The sequence below is a fragment of the Hemicordylus capensis genome, chromosome 2 (assembly GCF_027244095.1).
Source record: "Hemicordylus capensis ecotype Gifberg chromosome 2, rHemCap1.1.pri, whole genome shotgun sequence".
NCBI lineage: Eukaryota > Metazoa > Chordata > Lepidosauria > Squamata > Cordylidae > Hemicordylus > Hemicordylus capensis.
In genome coordinates this window covers 416,026,028-416,045,070 of record NC_069658.1, presented here as the reverse complement: position 1 = coordinate 416,045,070, position 19,043 = coordinate 416,026,028, and the positions used below count along the sequence as shown (strand labels likewise).

The 19,043-nt window shown below is 46.3% G+C and overlaps 1 protein-coding gene, 1 long non-coding RNA gene and 1 other non-coding gene across 10 annotated transcripts in view; 2 read left to right on the top strand and 1 right to left on the bottom strand.

Moving 5' to 3' along the window:
• ITGA7 (integrin subunit alpha 7) overlaps nt 1–19,043 on the top strand; it is an 80,039-nt gene that overhangs the window by 57,178 nt on the left and 3,818 nt on the right. For all 8 annotated transcript variants that reach the window (XM_053302554.1, XM_053302553.1, XM_053302549.1 and 5 more), the window contains 17 exons: nt 181–374; nt 1,052–1,140; nt 1,490–1,617; nt 1,925–2,020; nt 2,603–2,664; nt 2,990–3,162; nt 4,604–4,753; nt 5,719–5,831; nt 5,984–6,173; nt 8,138–8,224; nt 8,326–8,405; nt 8,782–8,859; nt 13,030–13,132; nt 14,910–15,092; nt 16,989–17,087; nt 17,938–18,051; nt 18,597–18,695. In XM_053302554.1, coding sequence (XP_053158529.1) covers nt 181–374; nt 1,052–1,140; nt 1,490–1,617; nt 1,925–2,020; nt 2,603–2,664; nt 2,990–3,162; nt 4,604–4,753; nt 5,719–5,831; nt 5,984–6,173; nt 8,138–8,224; nt 8,326–8,405; nt 8,782–8,859; nt 13,030–13,132; nt 14,910–15,092; nt 16,989–17,087; nt 17,938–18,051; nt 18,597–18,695 — 2,038 coding nt within the window. The remainder of the gene's footprint in view (nt 1–180; nt 375–1,051; nt 1,141–1,489; nt 1,618–1,924; nt 2,021–2,602; nt 2,665–2,989; nt 3,163–4,603; nt 4,754–5,718; nt 5,832–5,983; nt 6,174–8,137; nt 8,225–8,325; nt 8,406–8,781; nt 8,860–13,029; nt 13,133–14,909; nt 15,093–16,988; nt 17,088–17,937; nt 18,052–18,596; nt 18,696–19,043) is intronic.
• TRNAG-UCC (transfer RNA glycine (anticodon UCC)) lies at nt 6,337–6,409 on the top strand. The gene has a single exon. It is a non-coding gene; the product is annotated as a tRNA-Gly (tRNA).
• Nucleotides 10,958–19,043, bottom strand: part of LOC128347631 (uncharacterized) — a 28,880-nt gene continuing 20,794 nt past the window's right edge. The window contains exon 3 of the long non-coding RNA XR_008317627.1: nt 10,958–13,231. This is a non-coding gene — a long non-coding RNA (uncharacterized LOC128347631). The remainder of the gene's footprint in view (nt 13,232–19,043) is intronic.

Below are 19,043 nucleotides of genomic sequence, written 5' to 3'. Positions count from 1 at the left end.
TTGGAGAAGCTGCTGCCAGTCTGTGTAGACAATACTGAGCTAGATAGACCAATGGTCTGACTCAGTATATGGCAGTTTCCTATGTTTCCTATGAAGCCCTCAATGATAAGAATAATTGTTATTATTACACAGTCCATTGCAAAATAGCCACAACACATACTTGCAGCTTTTTGTCTCTAGATGGAAGGACTTGGTAGTTGGGGCACCAAACCTCTTTGATCGCAAGCAAGGGATTGGAGGCGCAGCCTATGTTTACATCAACCAGGCAGGGCACTGGGAGAACATCCACCCCATCCGCCTCAACGGCACCTACGATTCCATGTTCGGTATTACGGTGGGTGCTGTTGGTGACCTCAACCAAGATGGCTTCCAAGGTAAGAGAGCTAGGGAAACCTGCTGCTGCTTTGTGTGTGTGTGTGTTCTTGAGCTAAACTATATGAAGTGCTTGTTTGTGGTGGCGGTGGTGGTGTTTCAGGGAATTCTAGGGACTAAGCTAAGTGCCCACACCTGAAAGTAGGCTTCCTTGATATCTTTGGGACTTACTTCTAAAGGCTCATGTGTAGGATTGTGGTGTTCAGGTCTTGAGGATTAAGCAGGAAGAAAACCATTGGCATCTATAAGGAAACAAGTTCCTGAATAAGCATGAAGGCAAAATGCAAGATAAGGCAATGATCTCGGGAATGTGTGTATCTTTCTTTGACTTTATGCGAGGCCTGCTCAACTTAGCCCCCCAGATGTTTTTGGACTACAACTCCCATAATCCCCAGCTACAGTGGCCAATAGCCAGGGATTATGGGAATTGTAAGCCAACATCTGCAGGCGGGCCGAAGCTGAGCAGCCCTGCTTTATGTGATACTGAAGGTCCTGCAGAGTGTGATGCAGATGGAGGGATGTGTGCATGTTTTGTACCACCATGAATTAGTTTGTCAAGTGGCACTTCATCTGGCATTTTGGTGCTTGAATGTTGGCCCATGAAACCTAAGAAAGTGGGAGGTAAAGAGTGTTGCTAGGAGGGTGTAGATCTCACCCATGGCTATTTCTTTCCTTCCAGACTTTGCAGTAGGTGCCCCACTGGATGGTGATGGGAAAGTCTACATCTATCATGGCAGCAACTTGGGAATTGTCACCAAACCTGCTCAGGTGAGTTTGCCACTCTCTACCACAAAGGGGCAGTGTGACTGAGGAACATAGCCCTACTGTTTTTCTCTCTTTTAGAACATAAGAACAGCCCTGCTGGATCAGGCCCAAGGCCCATATAGTACAGCTTCCTGTTTTGCACAGTGGCCCACCAGATGCCGCTGGAAGCCACAGGCAGGAATTGAGGGCATGCCCTCCCTCCTGCTGTTACTCCCCTGCAACTGGTACTCGGAGGCATCCTGCCTCTTTGCTCTCTTGGTTATGGTGCCTCCTGTTTGCTCCCTTCTGTCCCAATCATGCTCCTTTGTGTGTGTCAACATTTCCCTGTTCTTCACCCCCACCCCCACTGTAGATCCTGACTGGGGAGAGTGTTGGCATCAAGATGTTTGGATACTCATTTTCTGGAGGGCTGGATATTGATGGCAACCTGTACCCAGATCTCCTTGTAGGATCACTCTCCAACACAGTAGTTCTTTATAGGTGAGTATAAAAACAAAAAAGGTGAGCTGCATATGAAAGGCCCAAAGCACAGATACTAGCCCTGTTGATTACTTGGATCTTTCTTGACTGTATCCCCAAATGCCCCTTCTTGTTTTAAACCATAGTCTTTCTCACGCTACTGCTTTCTCTTAAGTAGGGATTCTTTGGCCAGAATATTTGTAGACCTGGGTCCCTTCTCCTTTACTGGGAGATTCTCTCATCCTTGGCTCCTCTGCTGACTCTCCACACACATTGGCTTGGCTGTCGTGTGATCCAGATGGCCAAATCTCTTCCATGTCTGTTTTAGATCCCGGCCTGTCGTCCACATTTCCAGAACCATCACCATCTCCCCTCAGAACATTGATCTGGAGAACGTCAACTGCCGCCACCGTGAGGGCATCTGGTGAGAAACCATCTTCCATCACAGTCTCTCCTTGCTTTCGCCACCACTCCCATTCCCTTTCTCAGCTGAGCTGGAACCCCTGAGTTATTCTCATTGGCTGCAAACCCTCCAGTGCATATTCAAGTATTTCTGACCATGTGGCCCAACCCTGTGTCATGTACCTGTCCATGGGGTGCAATCACTAGAGCAGTTTTACTCAAGTGATTTTGCTTTGGACACTTATTGTTCTTATTTAAAATGAAGCTGTTTACTCCGTAGTTCCTAAAGCAAGGATGCAGCAAACTTGCCGTGCAGGTGGATTTGAAGGTATATCTTATGATGCACAACTAACCTGCTGCCTGATTTGGAGACGATCCCTTTTACACTCTGGGCCTTGGGGAAAGTGAAACATCTCACTCTGTCTGCTGCAGTCCAATACTAGTCTTATTGGATCCTGGAAATTGGGGCTTCCTCCTCACACCTAAAGGCAATCAGGGATGCTGAGACTGCCACCCTGTTGATCCCTGAAGTGGGGGAAGTCGGTGGCTCCATGTTCATGAGTCTCAGCTGCTGAGTGTGTCTCCTCTGCGGTTCCTTCCACAGTGTGTATGTGAAAGCCTGCTTCAGCTACACGGCCAATCCTCCAAGCTACAACCCCTCTCTCAGTGAGTATCGGCTGGACCTTAGCCAGGGCATTTGCTGAATAGATCCTTGTGGGGCTGGTCTCTTCTGCCCTTCTTTGGGTGTCTGAAAAAGAGCCTGGCTACAATCAGTGGATTGTGGCTTTTCTCGCCTCTTGAACGTTGTAGCCGTTGGTCTATCTTTTAGCACCAGGCATGGAAACCTTGTTTGAGCAGTTGGCTCCTCCCTAGAGGAGGCTGGATCTTGGTGCCAGTGGGAGGGGATTTCTGCCTCTTCTCTCTCTCACCTTCTCTCCTGACTCAACTCACACCATTCTGCCTCTTCTCTCCCCCCCCCCCCCCGGTGCAGTGCTTGAATACACTTTGGATGCTGACACTAATCGCCGGGAGTTAGGCCATGCTTCCCGAGTTGCCTTCTGGAGCCAGAGGACCCAAGACACTGAGCCCTCTGAGTACTCTGACATTGTGGTGCTGCCCAGGCAACAAGTCCGTAACTGTTCCACGGCCACACTCCAGCTGAAGGTGGGTCTTGCCCAGAGCTCGTTGCACACATAAACATAGGAAGCTGCCATACGGAGTCAGATCCTTGGTCCTTCTAGCCCAGCGTTGTCTACACTGACTGGCAGTGGCTCTGGTCCAAGACAAGGGTCTTGCTCAGGCTTACCTGGAGATGCCAGGGATTGAACCTGAGGTCTCCTGCATGCAAAGCAGAGGCTCTGTTGCTGAGCTGAGGGCCCACTCCTGATGTTGGGCCCCTTGGAGTGTTGGGACTCTTGGTCTCCTGCAGCCACTAGCTCAGCCATGTGGGAAAGCGATAATGGAGGTATTTTAATTTTCAGAGAATAATAAAATAACAATGGCTGACATGATTCGCAGCATTTTGGAGATGGAACACTGCGTGGCAGGGTTGCTGCAGAGCCGTAAGGCGGTCCAGACACTGGTGAGAACGGATGGTGGCACAAGCAGCGCTTCCACGGTTTCCCTCATTGTCGCAAAGGAGGAAAACTGTGGAAGCATTTGCTTGTGCTCCTGCCTGTTCTTACCAGACTAGAGCCTGCTTTGTAGCTCTGCAGCAGCCCCACCACACTGCTTTCCATCTCTGGAATGCTGTGGATCATGTTAGCCCCAAACCATGGAATTTGAGACTGTGGACTTTATGAATACCAGGGTTAAGCACAAGGCGTAAAAGTCACATAATCCCTTTTTCAGATTGCACAGCCCCCCAGCAACACTGCACAGTTGTCAGGACTGGCTTGATGCATGTGTGTCATCACTTCAACTCGACAGTTTGAAGGGGACACAAGGAAGCCTGTGTGTTTAAGCCAGCTTGCTGATAGCAATGTGGGATACAGTTCCTTGATTTAAAACAACTTTGTTTTAATAATCCTGTAGGGTCTTTCTACCACTGGACAGGTGGTGGCTCAGAAATGGGCAGAGGGAGCCTCTCTGACTTTCCAGCTTTCATTTTAAGAAGTAGGGACTCTTCAGACAGTGGTCTGTTCGATCATGAACACTGGTTGGGCTGGGGAATTTGGTGCAGCATCAAGGTGACTTTCTGCAGACCCCTTTGCTTTCTTGAGCACAATCCTCCCAGCAGTGTTCTGGCCAGTGAGTGCAAAGGCACTGGGATGACTGATGAGCACTTTCCATGTTTTTTTATTGTATTCAAAGCCATTAAATAAACAAGGTAACAGACCACACCTTATCAGTCCACCCACTATAATATGCTCTAAGCCACCTCACATTTCTGGTGATGGCCTGTTAGGGGCCCCTACATGAAAGAGTGATACTGATGCTCAGAATTGCAGCTTCTTTCCACTTGGAAACCACCAAAGAGCTTCCTGAGAAAGCACAGGTAGTAGGACTCTAAGTGGCAGGAGAACACATCCATGAACACAGTTTAGGGGAGGAGCAAGGAGGAGGCAGGTGTTTTCTCCCCCTAACGAGACAACCTTTATTGCAGGACCAAGTCCGCGACAAACTGCGTCCCATCGTGGTGGTGCTGAACTACAACATCAAGCATGCCCGCAGCCGGCGCCAGGCCCAGGGTGCCACTCTAGCCCCACTGATGCCTGTGCTGAATTCCCTGCCACCCAGCACCCAGAGAATAGAGGTGAGTGTGTGGGACAGGGTCAAGGGTGCTCTGGGGCAGTTCTCTCCAACTTGTTGGAGTCCGAGCTCCGGTGAGCCCTTAATCCTGTGCTTTTCATGGCTATGACTGTCGCTGTCCACTGGTTGAGGCAGGCAAGCCCTGAACGTCGTCTTTGGGGCATGTTCTCCAGTCAGTGAACATGCCTCTTTGCGGCATGTTCTCCTTTTTTCTCTATGCGTTAGTATTTTAGTATTTATATACCACATTTCTGACAAAATGCCACACCCAAGAAAATGTACAAAACAATTTTTTTGGTGGCAGTATGTTTCTCAGACCACCCCTCATGCACACACAAAATAACACGGACATCTATATTGTGACACAGGCAGGGAGCTCTGCTAATGATCTAGTAACATCAGTTGGATTAGCCAGTTATTGCCTCTGATGTATGGTGAGGTTATATTCTACACATTATTCACAGTTACACTTGGATGTGCCACGTGGAGGAGGGATTCCCGTGAGGAATTCACATGGGGATTCACTTCCCTGTGAAGGAGGGGATGACTTTGGACCTCACTAAAAAACTAAAATAGTGTAGTTTTAAGTGATGGGAGAATGCAGTATCCTTGCAACAGAAGTGCTTTCCTGAGGAACGATGTTTAGATGCCCTGCAGTGCATGAGCAAGAAAGGCACATTTATTGTGGGGAGAGAAGAATCTCTGGAATAGCCTTGTGTTTGCATGGTCACTTTTTATTTATTTAATTTAATTAATTTATTATTCAAATTTGGATGCCACTCCAAACGTCCTTCTCTGGGTGGTTTTATGCCAGGTATATTGTGCATGGGCTCCCCCCAGGAATCCCTGCGGTGCTTCAGGTCTGTGCTGGAGGTGTCAATTGTCTCTTGAGCAGTCCTGCTTGCTTCCAGAGGGGTATCTGCCTGTGGCCAGCGTGTCCCCATATCTTTGGGCCTTGTGTTCCAACAGGTGAATTTCCTCAAGCAGGGATGTGGGGAAGACAAGATCTGTCAGAGCAACCTGCAGCTGAGCTCCCGTTTCTGCTCTCGTGTGAACGATACTGTATTCCACCCCCTGCCCAGGTATGAGGAACAGGGTGTCGGTATTCCCTGGAGGTGGGCATGTTGACCTTAGTACCCAACAGTACTTTAGCACCAGCAGCGCAGAAGACACAAGAATGCTTGCTGCTTTCCCTTGCTGGACCTTCACAGTCGCCTCTCTTCCTTTCCTCCAGGGGTGATGATGGCTTTGATATTTTTTCCATGAGCGACCAAAAATTCGTAGCCCTTGAGATCCACGTCAGCAATTTCCCTTCAGACACAGCTGAGCCACAGAGGGATGGTGATGATGCCCATGAAGCCACTCTGTTTGTCCATCTGCCACCTACTTTGCCTTACTCTGCTGTGCGCCCCTACAATGCCACGGTACGCTGTAGGGATTGCTGTGAGGGAGCATCTCAGGAGGAGTAAAGGAAAGGGGCTGGTCTATGGGATTAACAGCCATCGGCCAGGTGGCATGCAGAGTGGTTCTTCTAGTAAGGGAGCCGATGCTGCTGAGGTTCGGAGGCCAAGTGGAGATGCCACCAAGGGAAGGTGTGGCTCAATGGTAGGGCATCTGGTTTCCATGCAGAAGGCCCCAGGTTCAATCCCTGGCATCTCCAGGTAGGGCTGGGAAAGACCCTCCTCTGTCTTAAACCCTGGAGAGCTACTGCCAGCCAGTGTACACAATACTGAATTATAAACATCAGGCAGCTTCCTCCACTACCAGACTATGCTCTCTGCAGTAAACACTAGGCCAAGGATATGAGTAGGAGCCCCTGTCAGCTGGGACGTGCCCATCTTTGCCATGCCAACCATGAAATCCTGAGCTCCTACACCTAGGGTAGGAGCTCCAGCATGAAGGCTGAGATCATCCAGTAGAAAAAGCCTGAACAGGCCCTCAATGCCATGCCAAAGACCACCCATGCCAGAACCCACCCTGGCCAACTCGGGCAAGGAGGTTGGGCAGCAGAGTGTGTAGTACACCAACAGAATCCCTCTCTTGTTCAAATACCCAGCTTTAGGTACAGGCGCTCATGCCCAAGTGACCACTGAAGAGCAACCTAAATGGGGGAATGGATTCATGAGAGATGATTTCTCAGCCTTGTAGGCAGCATCCCAAAACCTGGAGGACAAAGCTGAGAGAGGGCATCCTCACCCAGCTTGTCCAGCCAAGTCTTGGTGATGCACATCAGGCCAGACATTGTGTTTGTATGAGTGCACAGATGTCTGTGCACTCTTACATATTTGTGTGGTTGACTGTAACTGTGTTCATTTAAGAAGAGTGAACCTGGGTACAGGCCCCTCAAAGGCATGGTTCAGATAGGCTGTATTCAACATATTGTGTGAATAACTTTACCTGTGTACACTGTATTAATAAGCTAATAACTGTACTTGTGAACACATACCAATAGTGGCACCCCTCTCTCCTTGCCCCTCAATTCAGCCAAGAGAAACATGTGACTGGTCACCTCCCACACGTTCTGCCTCATTTTGGGCACTTTGCAGTAGCATCTCAGAGAAGTGCAAGCCACAGCTTTCCTTCTGCCCCTCTACTGATAGATATAGCCCACCAGTACACAATTTCTGTATCTTCCCATTGCCCCAGCCCTTGCAAACATTTTCTAAATTTGTTAAAGAGTTGGCTCTTGGAAGCAAAAGAAATCATGCAGACTAATCCAGTAAGCAGTTGGTTTTTTCTGATCACATCGTTTGAGTGTCTTAGTGCAGAATCTATCTATCTATCTATCTATCTATCTATCTATCTATCTATCTATCTATCTATTATATTTTACACCACCCCAAACTTATGTTTCTGGGTGGTTCACAAGATAAAACAAATTAAAACTTTAAAACAATTTAAAACCACAAGTCTAGTGAAAAAGCTTGGGTGAATAAATGTGTCTTTCATGACTTTTTAAAAGCTGTCAGAGATGGGGAGGCTCTTATTTTTAGCAGGGAGCGCATACCAGAGTCTCGGGGCAGCAACAGAGAAGGTCCGTCATTGTGTAGTCACCAGACTTGCTGGTGGCAACTGCAGATGAACCTCTCTGGCTGATCTCAAAGGGCGATGGGGCTCATCATGAAGAAGGTGTTCTCTTAAATACCCTGGGCCTCAGCAGTTTAGGGCTTTATAGGTTATAACCAGCACCTTGTATTTTGCCTGGAGACTTATTGGTAGCCAGTGTAGTTCTTTTAATATAGGAGTCATGTGGTCTCTTGGGCCAACCTGGCTGCCACCTTTTGCACCAATTGCAATTTAGATGTGGGGCGGGAGGAAGACGGTGAAGAGAGGACATGCAGTCACTGAGCACTCACGAACTCTCCTCATGATGTTTTGTCTTTCACAGGAGAAGGCTCCATCATCCTGTGTGTATAACCAGACTACCTCACATGTGGAATGTGAGCTTGGGAACCCCATGAAACGTGGAGCACAGGTGAAGTGCAGGCCAACACCATCCACAACTGCACACAACGCTTTGTATGCTTTTTCACATCTTGAAATCCTTTCCCCTCCCCATCCTGCTTCTCCCCTCAGGTTTGGTTCTACCTTGTTCTGGATACCTCAGGCATTACCTTGGAGACCACAAGCTTGGAAGTAGGGCTAGAACTTTCCACGTGAGTAGTGCTTCCCTTCCTTCCAAGGACTGTGCTTGCTAGATCAAAACAAAGCACATTGCAAGACCTCAGATATAAATTAAGATTAATTTGCTAAACATGAGCTGCTTTTGCAAGCTGACCTTGGAAGACCTTTGATCTGAGCCATCAAACATCTCAGATTTAGCTAAGATTTTACAACTGTTTACTGTAATTTGCTAATATTTGTCATTAGCAAGGGGTTATAGAGATTAATTGGATTAGAGGCTGCAGAGGGTGTCAGACAGTTAACAGAGGTACGGGGAGGGGATGGTATGGATGTCAGAAGTTGGAAAGTGGTAGTAACCAAGCATATCCCTACTTAGCCCCTTCAATCCCATTTTTCTGTCCCCTGCAGGATCTCCGAACAACCTGGGTTGGCCCCAGTGGTAGCATTCGCCCATGTGATCATGGAGCTTCCTCTCTCTGTTACAGGGTAAGGACTGTATGGGAAGCGTTCACATTCAGTTTCAAGTTAATATGACTTCCTTGTCAGGCTAAAATCCAAAGGTGCTCTGCTCAGCTGTACAGAAAAGCTTGCTCTCTCTGTTATGGGACACATCCAGATTGGGAAGAGGAATCGGGAAAGATGTATTGTAAAGAGATATCTAATACCTACTCACAGATTTTGCCTGAAAAAAATCCACTTGGGTTTGCAGTGTTGATGCAACATTTCTCATAATTTGTTCCTCCCTGAGGATCATTCCAAAGCACGCACATGCGAGGAAAAAGTTACATCACGCCAAGTTCCCTGGCTGGGCATCCTCTTCCTGCACAGGTTCTACAAACCTGGGAGCTAGAACCTTGGGTTGCATTCGTGCAAATGTAGAGGTCATTTTACTCTGGATTTGTGCTGATGAGCAACTGCCCCAAGTGATCTGTGCTGCAGACGAGTGCCATCAGGGTACCAGAGTCTTCATGTTGTTTGGATCACTGTTGCCAGCGCCTGCCTTGTGCCACACAGTCCCTGGTTTTAAAAGGAAGAAGTGGCCCTTCTTCCCACGTCAGCCACTACTGAAACTGGAGCTGCCTAGTACAGACACAGCCTTGCTGTCAGAATTAAAAAAAACACCACACACAACTTATTTGGAATTCTTTTTAAAAACTAGGGGCATTTTATATTAGAAGGCAGAATGACATTCTGTGCAGTGTGATGGTAACCATGCAGATTGCTGGACACTGTTTTATTCATTTATTGCATGTTTGCATCCCATCATTCAAGGAGAGCAGAGCACTGCAGATTCACCCGCCACCAATTCGTCCTCACAGTGGTTCTGTAAAGAGTGTGAGACGAAAGAGAATGACTGCCCCAGGGTCACCCAGTGAGCACCATGGCTGAGGGCCAAACTAGACGTAGCAATTGGGTGACTGGGGCTTGTATTTTGTTTTCGAAAATGTAAATGGCAGCTGTGGGCCAGATTGGGACCACGCTTTAACCCTTTGCCGCTGATATGGTCCCAGTTTGGACTGGGGTCCTGCATGGATGCTCTTTGCATATAAAATATGAACATGCAGGTGCCAGTCATGCAATTAATGTAGGGTGTCGTGTGGCCCTGAGTGGAGGTTTGAACTTCAACCTTTCTGCTTCTAGTACACTATATCATATCCCTATGGGATTGGGGACACTGTCAAACAAGAAGCAGCATCCTCAGGGCTGAGCACATTTTGCATATTTATGATTGCATCATGCAAGACTGCGGCATCTAGTGCATGCATGTCACAAAGTTCTACATCCAGAGAATATCCTTTTCAGCGTTTGTTTATTTTTTAAGTAGGTTTCTAATTCTTATGGTTGCAGAAATAGACACACAAATGCATGGGTAGTTCAAAACCAGAGTGGAGGATAGTCAGGAATGTTTTCAAGCAGAGGGCTTTTTCGCACAGTGTTCTGTGGACTTGCACAGTGAACTGCATGTGGAGTCGTAGCTGGGTGTCCATGCCTGATGGAAAGTAGAATAGGTATTTATTTAATAGGTAAAAATACACGGTATTTTTCTATTCTACTTTCCATCGGGTGTCCATGCCAAGCAGTTATTGTGTTTGCTCATCCCACTACTTTCTGTCTACTTCAAGGGCAGAGTATTGCACAACACTGTGGGGCCAGGTCCCTTCTTCTTCTGAGGTCCAGTGTTCTCTGTAGTTCCCCCCCCCCCATCGGTGTGCGGAATGAGTTTTGTTCTGGGCAGTGTATCAAGGCAGTTTTGTATGAGTTTTGTATCAAGGCAGTGTGTGCACATGCACATTCAGAGTGGGGCCTTCCTGATTCAACCTGAGCTGGATCTAAAATTAACTGGGTTTAGTATGCTTCTGGCTTCCCAAACTTCTGCCGCATTTCCCCATCTCACATCTGCGGAGATCTCCCACAGAGAAACCCTATTTGAATGTGATTTGGACTGGTTTTCACAATTCATTTGCTGCCAAAAGTTGGGCAGTGGAGTTGCGTGCCCTCCTGGTAATGGATTGTGTGGGCGGCCAAAAAATCAGGCGGAGAACTAGGAAGTGATTATGTGTGAGGTGCAATCATAGTTTGTTAGTGCTGGCAGCTGATCACTTCCTACCTAGATCAAGTGTAAGATTACTCATGTCAGCTGCCCATGTTGACAAATTATGATTGTGCCTTGCACATGGTCACCACCCAATCCTCCAGCCAGCTTTTGGGCTGCCCACATGATCAATTATTAGGAACATGTGTGTTTCCTCTGCCCAACATTTGGTGGTCAACAGATAGTGAGAACCAGCCCTGTGTGTCCTTGTTGTTGATGTCTTAATAAGCCACCCAGAAATTTTAGTTTAATCACTTCCTGAAATCACCCTGAATTGTTCCTCTTTCCTCTTACCCAGGAGTTCCCAATCTAGTACAAGGGCCACCTGAAGGGCTCCCAGAGGGTACTCAGAGTTCTCCTACCTCCCCACACTATTTGTTCTCCATCTGAGGAGTGCTAGCTTGAAGAAATAGGGGAGCAGAGGAGGAGGATGTGGATCACTTTAGACCAAAGACAACCACATGGCTCTGTGGTCGCCAGGACTTGATTGCATACTTTACTTTTACCTAGCAAGGCATGGGTGCTGCTACATTCTGCTGTCCTCACCTCTTTCCCTGATATTTCAGCCATAGACTTTAATGGGAAATCATTAAGATACTTATAAATAGTTTTGTGTCAGGATGAAAAATAGCACACATGGTAGACCCTTGTGTGGTCATTATACCATATGAATTTCATGTAGATACAACCTGAGTCTTGTCTACAAACACACTTTAAAGCCTTGTGTCTTGCCATTTAAATCCCCACACACAATTGCAACGGTCATCTGGGAACAATGGAAACACTGTTGTTAATGCCCCTTTGATGTGGTTTAGTCTCCTGAGTGCTTTCCAGATTAGCTGCTCAACAGCAGCAAAATGTTTCCGTTCAGGCAAATTGCATTTGAAATGTAAGCAACAGGGGGAGCAGTCTCACGGAAACGAAAAACCAGAAAAAACAGCAACCTTTTAACATCGGATACACAACATTATAGCACTATATTGCAGCGATTCAATTTGAAACAAGGTATTGGAAATGTGAACAGCACCCTGCTGCCAGCGTAGGGACTGCGGTGTCACAACACAGGAAGTGTGGAAGCCCACTTCAGAGATCTGCTGTGACCCTGTTGCAGGGTGTAATCTGGAAAGCGCCCTGGTTCCCTGAAACACTGAATCAAGAGTAAAAACAATCATTTGGAGAGGAGGAGGCTGGGAGGGGAGGTTTCTTTTCCTAATGTGTAAAAAACCCAACCCACAATTTGTGGAAAAAGTCAATTAAAATATTTTAAAATAAAAGGGGACCAAAGGATCATAATATTGACCCAATGGCCTTGGGTGGTGGGGAGCAGGACTGCATAAAGTGAAACCAGAAGTTAAGTGCTCTCAAGTGTGGAAGTGAGGGGAGGGAGCCAACCCTCCCGGATGTCATGTCCAACCACTCCTCTGCAGGTTGCACTGTGATCCATCAGCACTGTTTCCTCCTTGTGCAATACTTCCTCCTTCCATGAGCAAGTTAGAGTTAATGTAGTAATGAAAGTGCCATGGTGTTCCATGGATTGGCAGGCAGATCGTGCAAGGAAGTTACAGGATGTGCAAAATGTCTTCTGGACCATTCGCAACATTGCCTGTAAGTATTGGCAGTCCTGCTGAATAAAGCACCGGCTGGAAAGATTCCAGGACTTTCTTTGGACATGAGGGGTGGGGCTTCAGTGGCCCGCTTAATCACTGCAGATAAACACAAATACTCAGATGTGTTCTTTATTCATGTGGCAAGGTTTTGGGTTGCCTTGATGTAGCAGGTTTTTCAGTGTTGCAGCACAGGCACAGCCAGAACATCCCTGCCCGTCTCGGCCACTAATGTTCCTGGATGGCGAACTGCAAGTCAGATCAGATTGTTCCTGCTCTGAATCATTGGCACCAGAGACCCTGTTGACGTGGTCATTGGGAATAACTTGCTTGTGCTGAGAGCCACGGTAGCCTCTGCATATCAAGCAATAACTTGCAGATTGATGTATTTCAAACTACCCACTTTCCTGCCTCTTGAGATTTCCACATACCCAGTCTAATCCATCTTTCTCTCTGCAGAGTAGTTCAGCCACAGAAGCTCTTCTTCAGTGGAGAGGTGCGTGGTGAGAGTGCCATGAAGCACGAGAATGAGGTGGGCAGTCCTGTGCGCTACCAGGTGACGGTGAGTTGCAGTCGCCCCTCCATCTCACAGGCATGAGCCCTTGTCTACCTCTCCTGTAGTGCCTGCTGCTAATTCTAGAGCAGCCTTGTGAGTTAAGACCTGCAAGAGAGCAACAAGTCAGGCGGGAGCTAGAAGCCAGGACACTTGGATGGTATGACCAGCTCTGAATAGGGAGACTGGGATCTTGGGAGTCAAATTGAGGAGATGGAGCTAGGTTTCTGTGGTGACATCCAAATCCTTGTACACTGTGCTTTATCCTTGTCTCTTCTTGATATCATGGAGAGCTTCCTGTTCCAGTTATTCTAACTGAAATAGTATTTACCCCTTAACTCTCCTACAAGAACTTTAGGAGTGATTAAAAAAAAAAATCACCTTCCTAGCCTTCCAGTTAATGGCTGGTGGTAATTTCACATATGTAGTGTATGTCACTGGGGTAACTTTCTATCCTTCTTCTTATCCTGGAACTTAAGGGGGTCACACTAGGTGACCATCTAAGCAAAATCAGATGGCTGTCTAGTAGTTGCTCCAGTTTTACTCCTGGGACTAAATTAATCCTATTCTATTCAAAGCACAACTCTGCCTTTTTATTCAAAGAATCAGTAGCTGCCATCAACTACTGGATTAAAGAACAGTAGGATTCTTATGGGGGAAAGATCTAATCAGTAGCTGCCATCAACTACTGGATTAAAGAACAGTAGGATTCTTATGGGGGAAAGATCTAATTGGGTTCCAAGTTATAATTCTCTACTAGGTTCTGGTTCCAGTCTCTGCCCAGTCACCTCTCTTAGAGAGCAAACACTCTTTAACAGTAACTTGCTTGAGAAGATGAATGCAAAAGTGTAGATAAGATCATTTAGAACTCCCTAGATCCGTACACACCCATTTAATTAACCAAAACATTAGGTTTATTAACAAACACAAAGAAGCAAAAGTATAGACAAAAACAACAACAACGGTAATTGGTTGGTTATAATATTTGCCCTAGCTTGATAGAATGGGCAGGGACTTGGTTCCAGCAGGACCACACAGACCGAGGCAATAGGCACCTGCTAGAAATAAAAAGGCCTTGCAGCATATGCAGCTCGGGGAGCAGATCTTCTGCAACTCTGGTTGACGACTCTTCCTGAAAGACCTGGTTATATGTTTACAGGGCTTGCCTGCAAAATTGACACACTGGCATATTCTGCTTTAGGATATAGGACAGTGGCAAAATTTAGCAACATGCATGTTTGCCTTTGATACAGGAGGGCAGGTTAGGTCACAAGCAGTGTTCCCTCTAACACAGGGATTCTCAACGTTTGGGTCCCCAGATGTAATTGGACTTCAACTCCCATAATTCCCAACCAAAGGCCATTGGGGCTGGGGATTATGAGAGTTGATGTCCAATAACATCTGGGGACCCACACGTTGAGAAACCCTGCTCTAACAGATATTTCCCAGATGTTGTTAACTACAACTCCCAGCATCCCCAGCTGCAATAGCCTTTGCTTGGGGATTATGGGAATTGTAGTCAATGTCTGGGAATCCCTGTTAGAGGGAACACTGGTCAGAAGTACATATTATGTGTAATTTCTACAGGTTAATCTGTGTGCTCCTAATTCTCCATTACAGTTAGTTATCCCAGATGAATTCAGAGCACCCAGCTGAGATCTTGTGTATGTGCTGTATCACTCCCAAGGGAACGGATTAGGAGTGTTTCCTTGCTGATGGGTTTCACACACACCTTGGCTCATGTGCAGTTTCTCTCTCTCTCTCTCTGTCATCCCTCACCCCCCAGGTCGCAAATAGTGGTCAATCACTGAACACACTGGGCTCAGCCTTCCTCAATCTCATGTGGCCCCATGAGATCAGCAATGGAAAGTGGCTTCTCTACCCCGTGCGGCTGGAGCTGGAGCTGTCAACCCAGTCTCAGCCCAGCGTAACTTGCAGCCCTGTCCCCAACCCATTAAACCTAACTCTGGTAAGTGGAACTAAGCATATGCAGAGCGCATTGTACAGTGCTGACAGGGTGGACCTTTGTATCCTGCCTCTTCTGGGCAGACACTGCTGTGACACAGGGGCAACTCACCGCCATGTTCTTGACAGCCTCTGCAGCGTGTGACTGAAAAAGCTCACCTACCTTGGTGTGATTCCTTTTAGGGATGTCTAAAACATACTCATTTATTTTTGTGCATATTTCTTCCTTCCCAATCACTGGCGTCTCATGTTTGGGACATGAATCTGTGTGCAGCTAGGCAGTTTTTGCACCAGAATTGTTATTGCACATAATCATCATCATCATCATCATTATCTAAGTGGATAATCAGACATCACCAAGACCTGGCAATGGCTTAAGAATGGCAACTTGAAGAAAGAAACAGAGGGTTTAATATTGGCTGCACAAGAACAAGCACTAAGAACAAATGCAATAAGAGCAAAAGTCGAAAAATCAACCACAAACAGCAAGTGCCGCCTTTGTAATTAAGCAGATGAAACAGTGGACCACCTAATCAGCTGTTGTAAAAAGATCGCACAGACTGACTACAAACAAAGGCATGACAAGGTAGCAGGGATGATACACTGGAACATCTGCAAAAAATACAAGCTACCTGTAGCCAAAAATTGGTGGGACCATAAAATTGAAAAAGTGGTAGAAAATGAAGATGCAAAAATATTATAGGACTTCCAACTACAAACAGACAAATATCTGCCACACAATACACCAGATATAACTGTAGTTGAGAAGAAAGAAAAACAAGTTAAAATAATCGACATAGCAATACCAGGCGATAGCAGAATAGAAGAAAAAGAAATAGAAAAAAATCACCAAATACAAAGATCTACAAATTGAAATTGAAAGGCTGTGGCAGAAAAAGACCAAAATAATCCCAGTGGTAATTGGTGCCCTGGGTGCAGTTCCAAAAGATCTTGAAGAGCACCTCAACACCATAGGGGCCACAGAAATCACCATCAGCCAATTACAAAAAGCAGCTTTACTGGGAACAGCCTATATTCTGCGACGATATCTATATCAACAGCAACAACATTGACAATAAAATTCTGGCATCCCAGGTCCTTGGGAAGGACTCAATGTATGGATAAAACAAACCAGTCAATAACACCTGTCTGACTGTGTAAATAAATAATAATAATAATGCTATTTACACATAGTCTACCAGGTATTATTGACTGTATTTGGTCTATAATTATCGACCCCATTCCAAGGGTCTAGGAATTATTATTAATTTTTATTATATTATTATTATTATTATTATTATTATTATTATTATTATTATTATTATTTACATTTCTAGCCTGCCCTATACCCAAAGGTCTCAGAGTGGGTTACAATAAAACCAATATAAAACGTAATTAAAATACAAAATATAACATGGATAGGTGGCTAAATTGTGTATAGCTTGCTATTCAGAAGCATAGATTGGATTTTATTGTGCATCACTCTCCATATGTCTGGCTTTATCGGATATTGTTCCCCAGTATAGCAGCTCTATGCATTTCACACTATTCCTTATTCCAAAGCACAGACTTGATCCTGCTGTGCATTCTTCCCCATGCAAAAACACAGCACTAGATATTTCACATTGCTGCACATGAAAAAGTACAGTCTTGGCTATTGCATATTCCCATCCAAAACCATAGCCATAGCTTCATTTCATATTATTCCCCATTCAAAATCACAGCTTTACTGCCGTCTGAAACATTGCCGAGCATGTATGAAGTAGCTGCTTTTTGTTGTTGTTGATTCATGAAAACTCTTTGAAAAAAACTGTTGCTTGTTTGAGACAGCAGTTAATATTGGGAGAGCAGAAAACTACAGATATCTGTGACATCCCTAATCCCTCACTCTCTTCTTCAGGAGTCTCTTCATCACGGCAGGAAGAAGCGAGAGGCTGAGCGGGGAGAGGTGCCCAGCTGGCCATGGACTTACCGGGAGAAGCGAAAAAATGTTACCTTGGTAAGTGAATCTGTGCTCAAGGATTTTGTCACGGCAATGTGTGTTCCATACTTCCATGAGATTGCTTGCAGGCATGGAAGCTGGTTCCTGGTGCGGAATGTAGCATTAGCATTCTGTGACTCCTGGTAGAGGAACAATTGCATAGGAACCTAGGAAGCTGCCTTATGCAGAGTCAGACTATTGGTCCCTCTAGCTCAGTATTTTCTACACAGACTGGCAGCAGCTTCTCCAAAGTTGCAGGCAGGAGTGTCTCTCAAGGGAGTGCCTTGGAGATGCCAGGGTGGGAATTTGGAACCTTCTGCATGTGTCGTCAGTCCACATGTTATAGGCAAATGTGCACAACAAGCCCATTTGGCTTCTGTTTAATGAAAAGCAGCCTCAGAGGGCTGCAATTACAAGAGTGAATATTCACCTGGAATCCCATGGTGTGGGTAAGGGGGGGCAGTTGGGGTCATGGTAGATTCCGAATAGAAAAACAGCTGGCTGTGAAAGAGTAAAACTCCTCCCCCTCCCCGCTTGATCCTCAAGGCAAAATTGCCTCCTAAGGCTGCTTTTCATTAAAAATAGTATTACACATATTACATCATTACATATTTGTGTGCAGCATGTGGCTTACCCCTCAGGTCAGTTTCACTACACAGCCAGCCACTGCGTTTGGTGACTTCCCCATGCGCACACAGCCTCTGCACCACAAGAGCGTTGAGGGGCCCCTCGTCTAGACAGAGTAAGAAGGGAGGATCATCTTTGTGCTTTCCAGTTGTTGGGGCTGCGTAAGGTGCAACTGCTTTGCACTGTACTCCCCCCAGGCTGGCTCTGACAGCCTTGCTTCCTTTCTTGCCTCCTATGTTAGGACTGTTCTCGGGGTACTGCTCATTGTCAGCACTACCAGTGTCCACTCTACAGCTTTGACCGCTCCGCCGTGCTGACCATCTGGGGCCGCCTCTGGAACAGTACCTTTCTGGAGGTGAGTCTTGCTCCACCTGCTGGGCATTTGTGGTACAGCAACATGTCAATCTCTGGGATGGGTTATGAGCAATCTTATGCAGGGACTCACACCAGCACACAACCAGTTTAGGAATGGGAAGAATGTGTGCAAAGGAGTATATTGCTATTTGGGAGCGAATCTGCCCTGATGGGGCTGATGTGCCTTAGCTCATGGTCTGGTTTCTGCAACAGACGTGCACCATTGTAACACTATAACACAAAGATAAAACTCAAAATAAGGCATCAGAAATGTGAATGGCACCTTGCCGTCAGCACAAGGACTGTGGTGTCACAACACAGGAAGTAAGGAAGCACACTTAGCAGATCCGTAGTGATGCTGTTGTAGGGCTTAATCTGGAAAATGCCCTGATGAGCCACATGTGACCCACCAGCTGATGCATGGGGACCAAGTGTGATTTGCAACACTCACACTGAAGTCTTCTTACGGTGGACTCTACCATTCATTGGGGGATGCCCAGGTGACTCTTCTTGGCTGTTCTGAGCCCTGTTCTCTCTCACTCTTAGGAGTACTCTGAAGTGAAATCGGTGGAAGTGATTGTTCGGGCCAACATTACAGTGAAATCCACCATCCGCAACCTTGTCCTGAAGGATGCCACAACACAGGTGCCAGGGTTTCACAGCTCAGCTAATACAATGCTTGATATTTTGCAGCCCTGGATAACTTCTTTGGTTGTACCCTCTAACTATTCCCTCCATTACTTGTTGCTTGGTCAGAGGGAAGGGAAATCTTGAAATCATGAACTCCCGTGTATGGATCACAGCTTCTCAAAGTCACAAGACAAAAAAGGAAGGTTTAAAAAACAACAACCCAGTCTTGTCAGTGTGTATGTACATTGGAAATGGAGAGGCTGCTGGAGCAGGTTTTGAATTCTGATGAATAGTGGGGGGATGCTCCATTGTACCACAGATGATGTGGTGAAAGAATGTGGCAACTTGCACAGATCAAAGTTT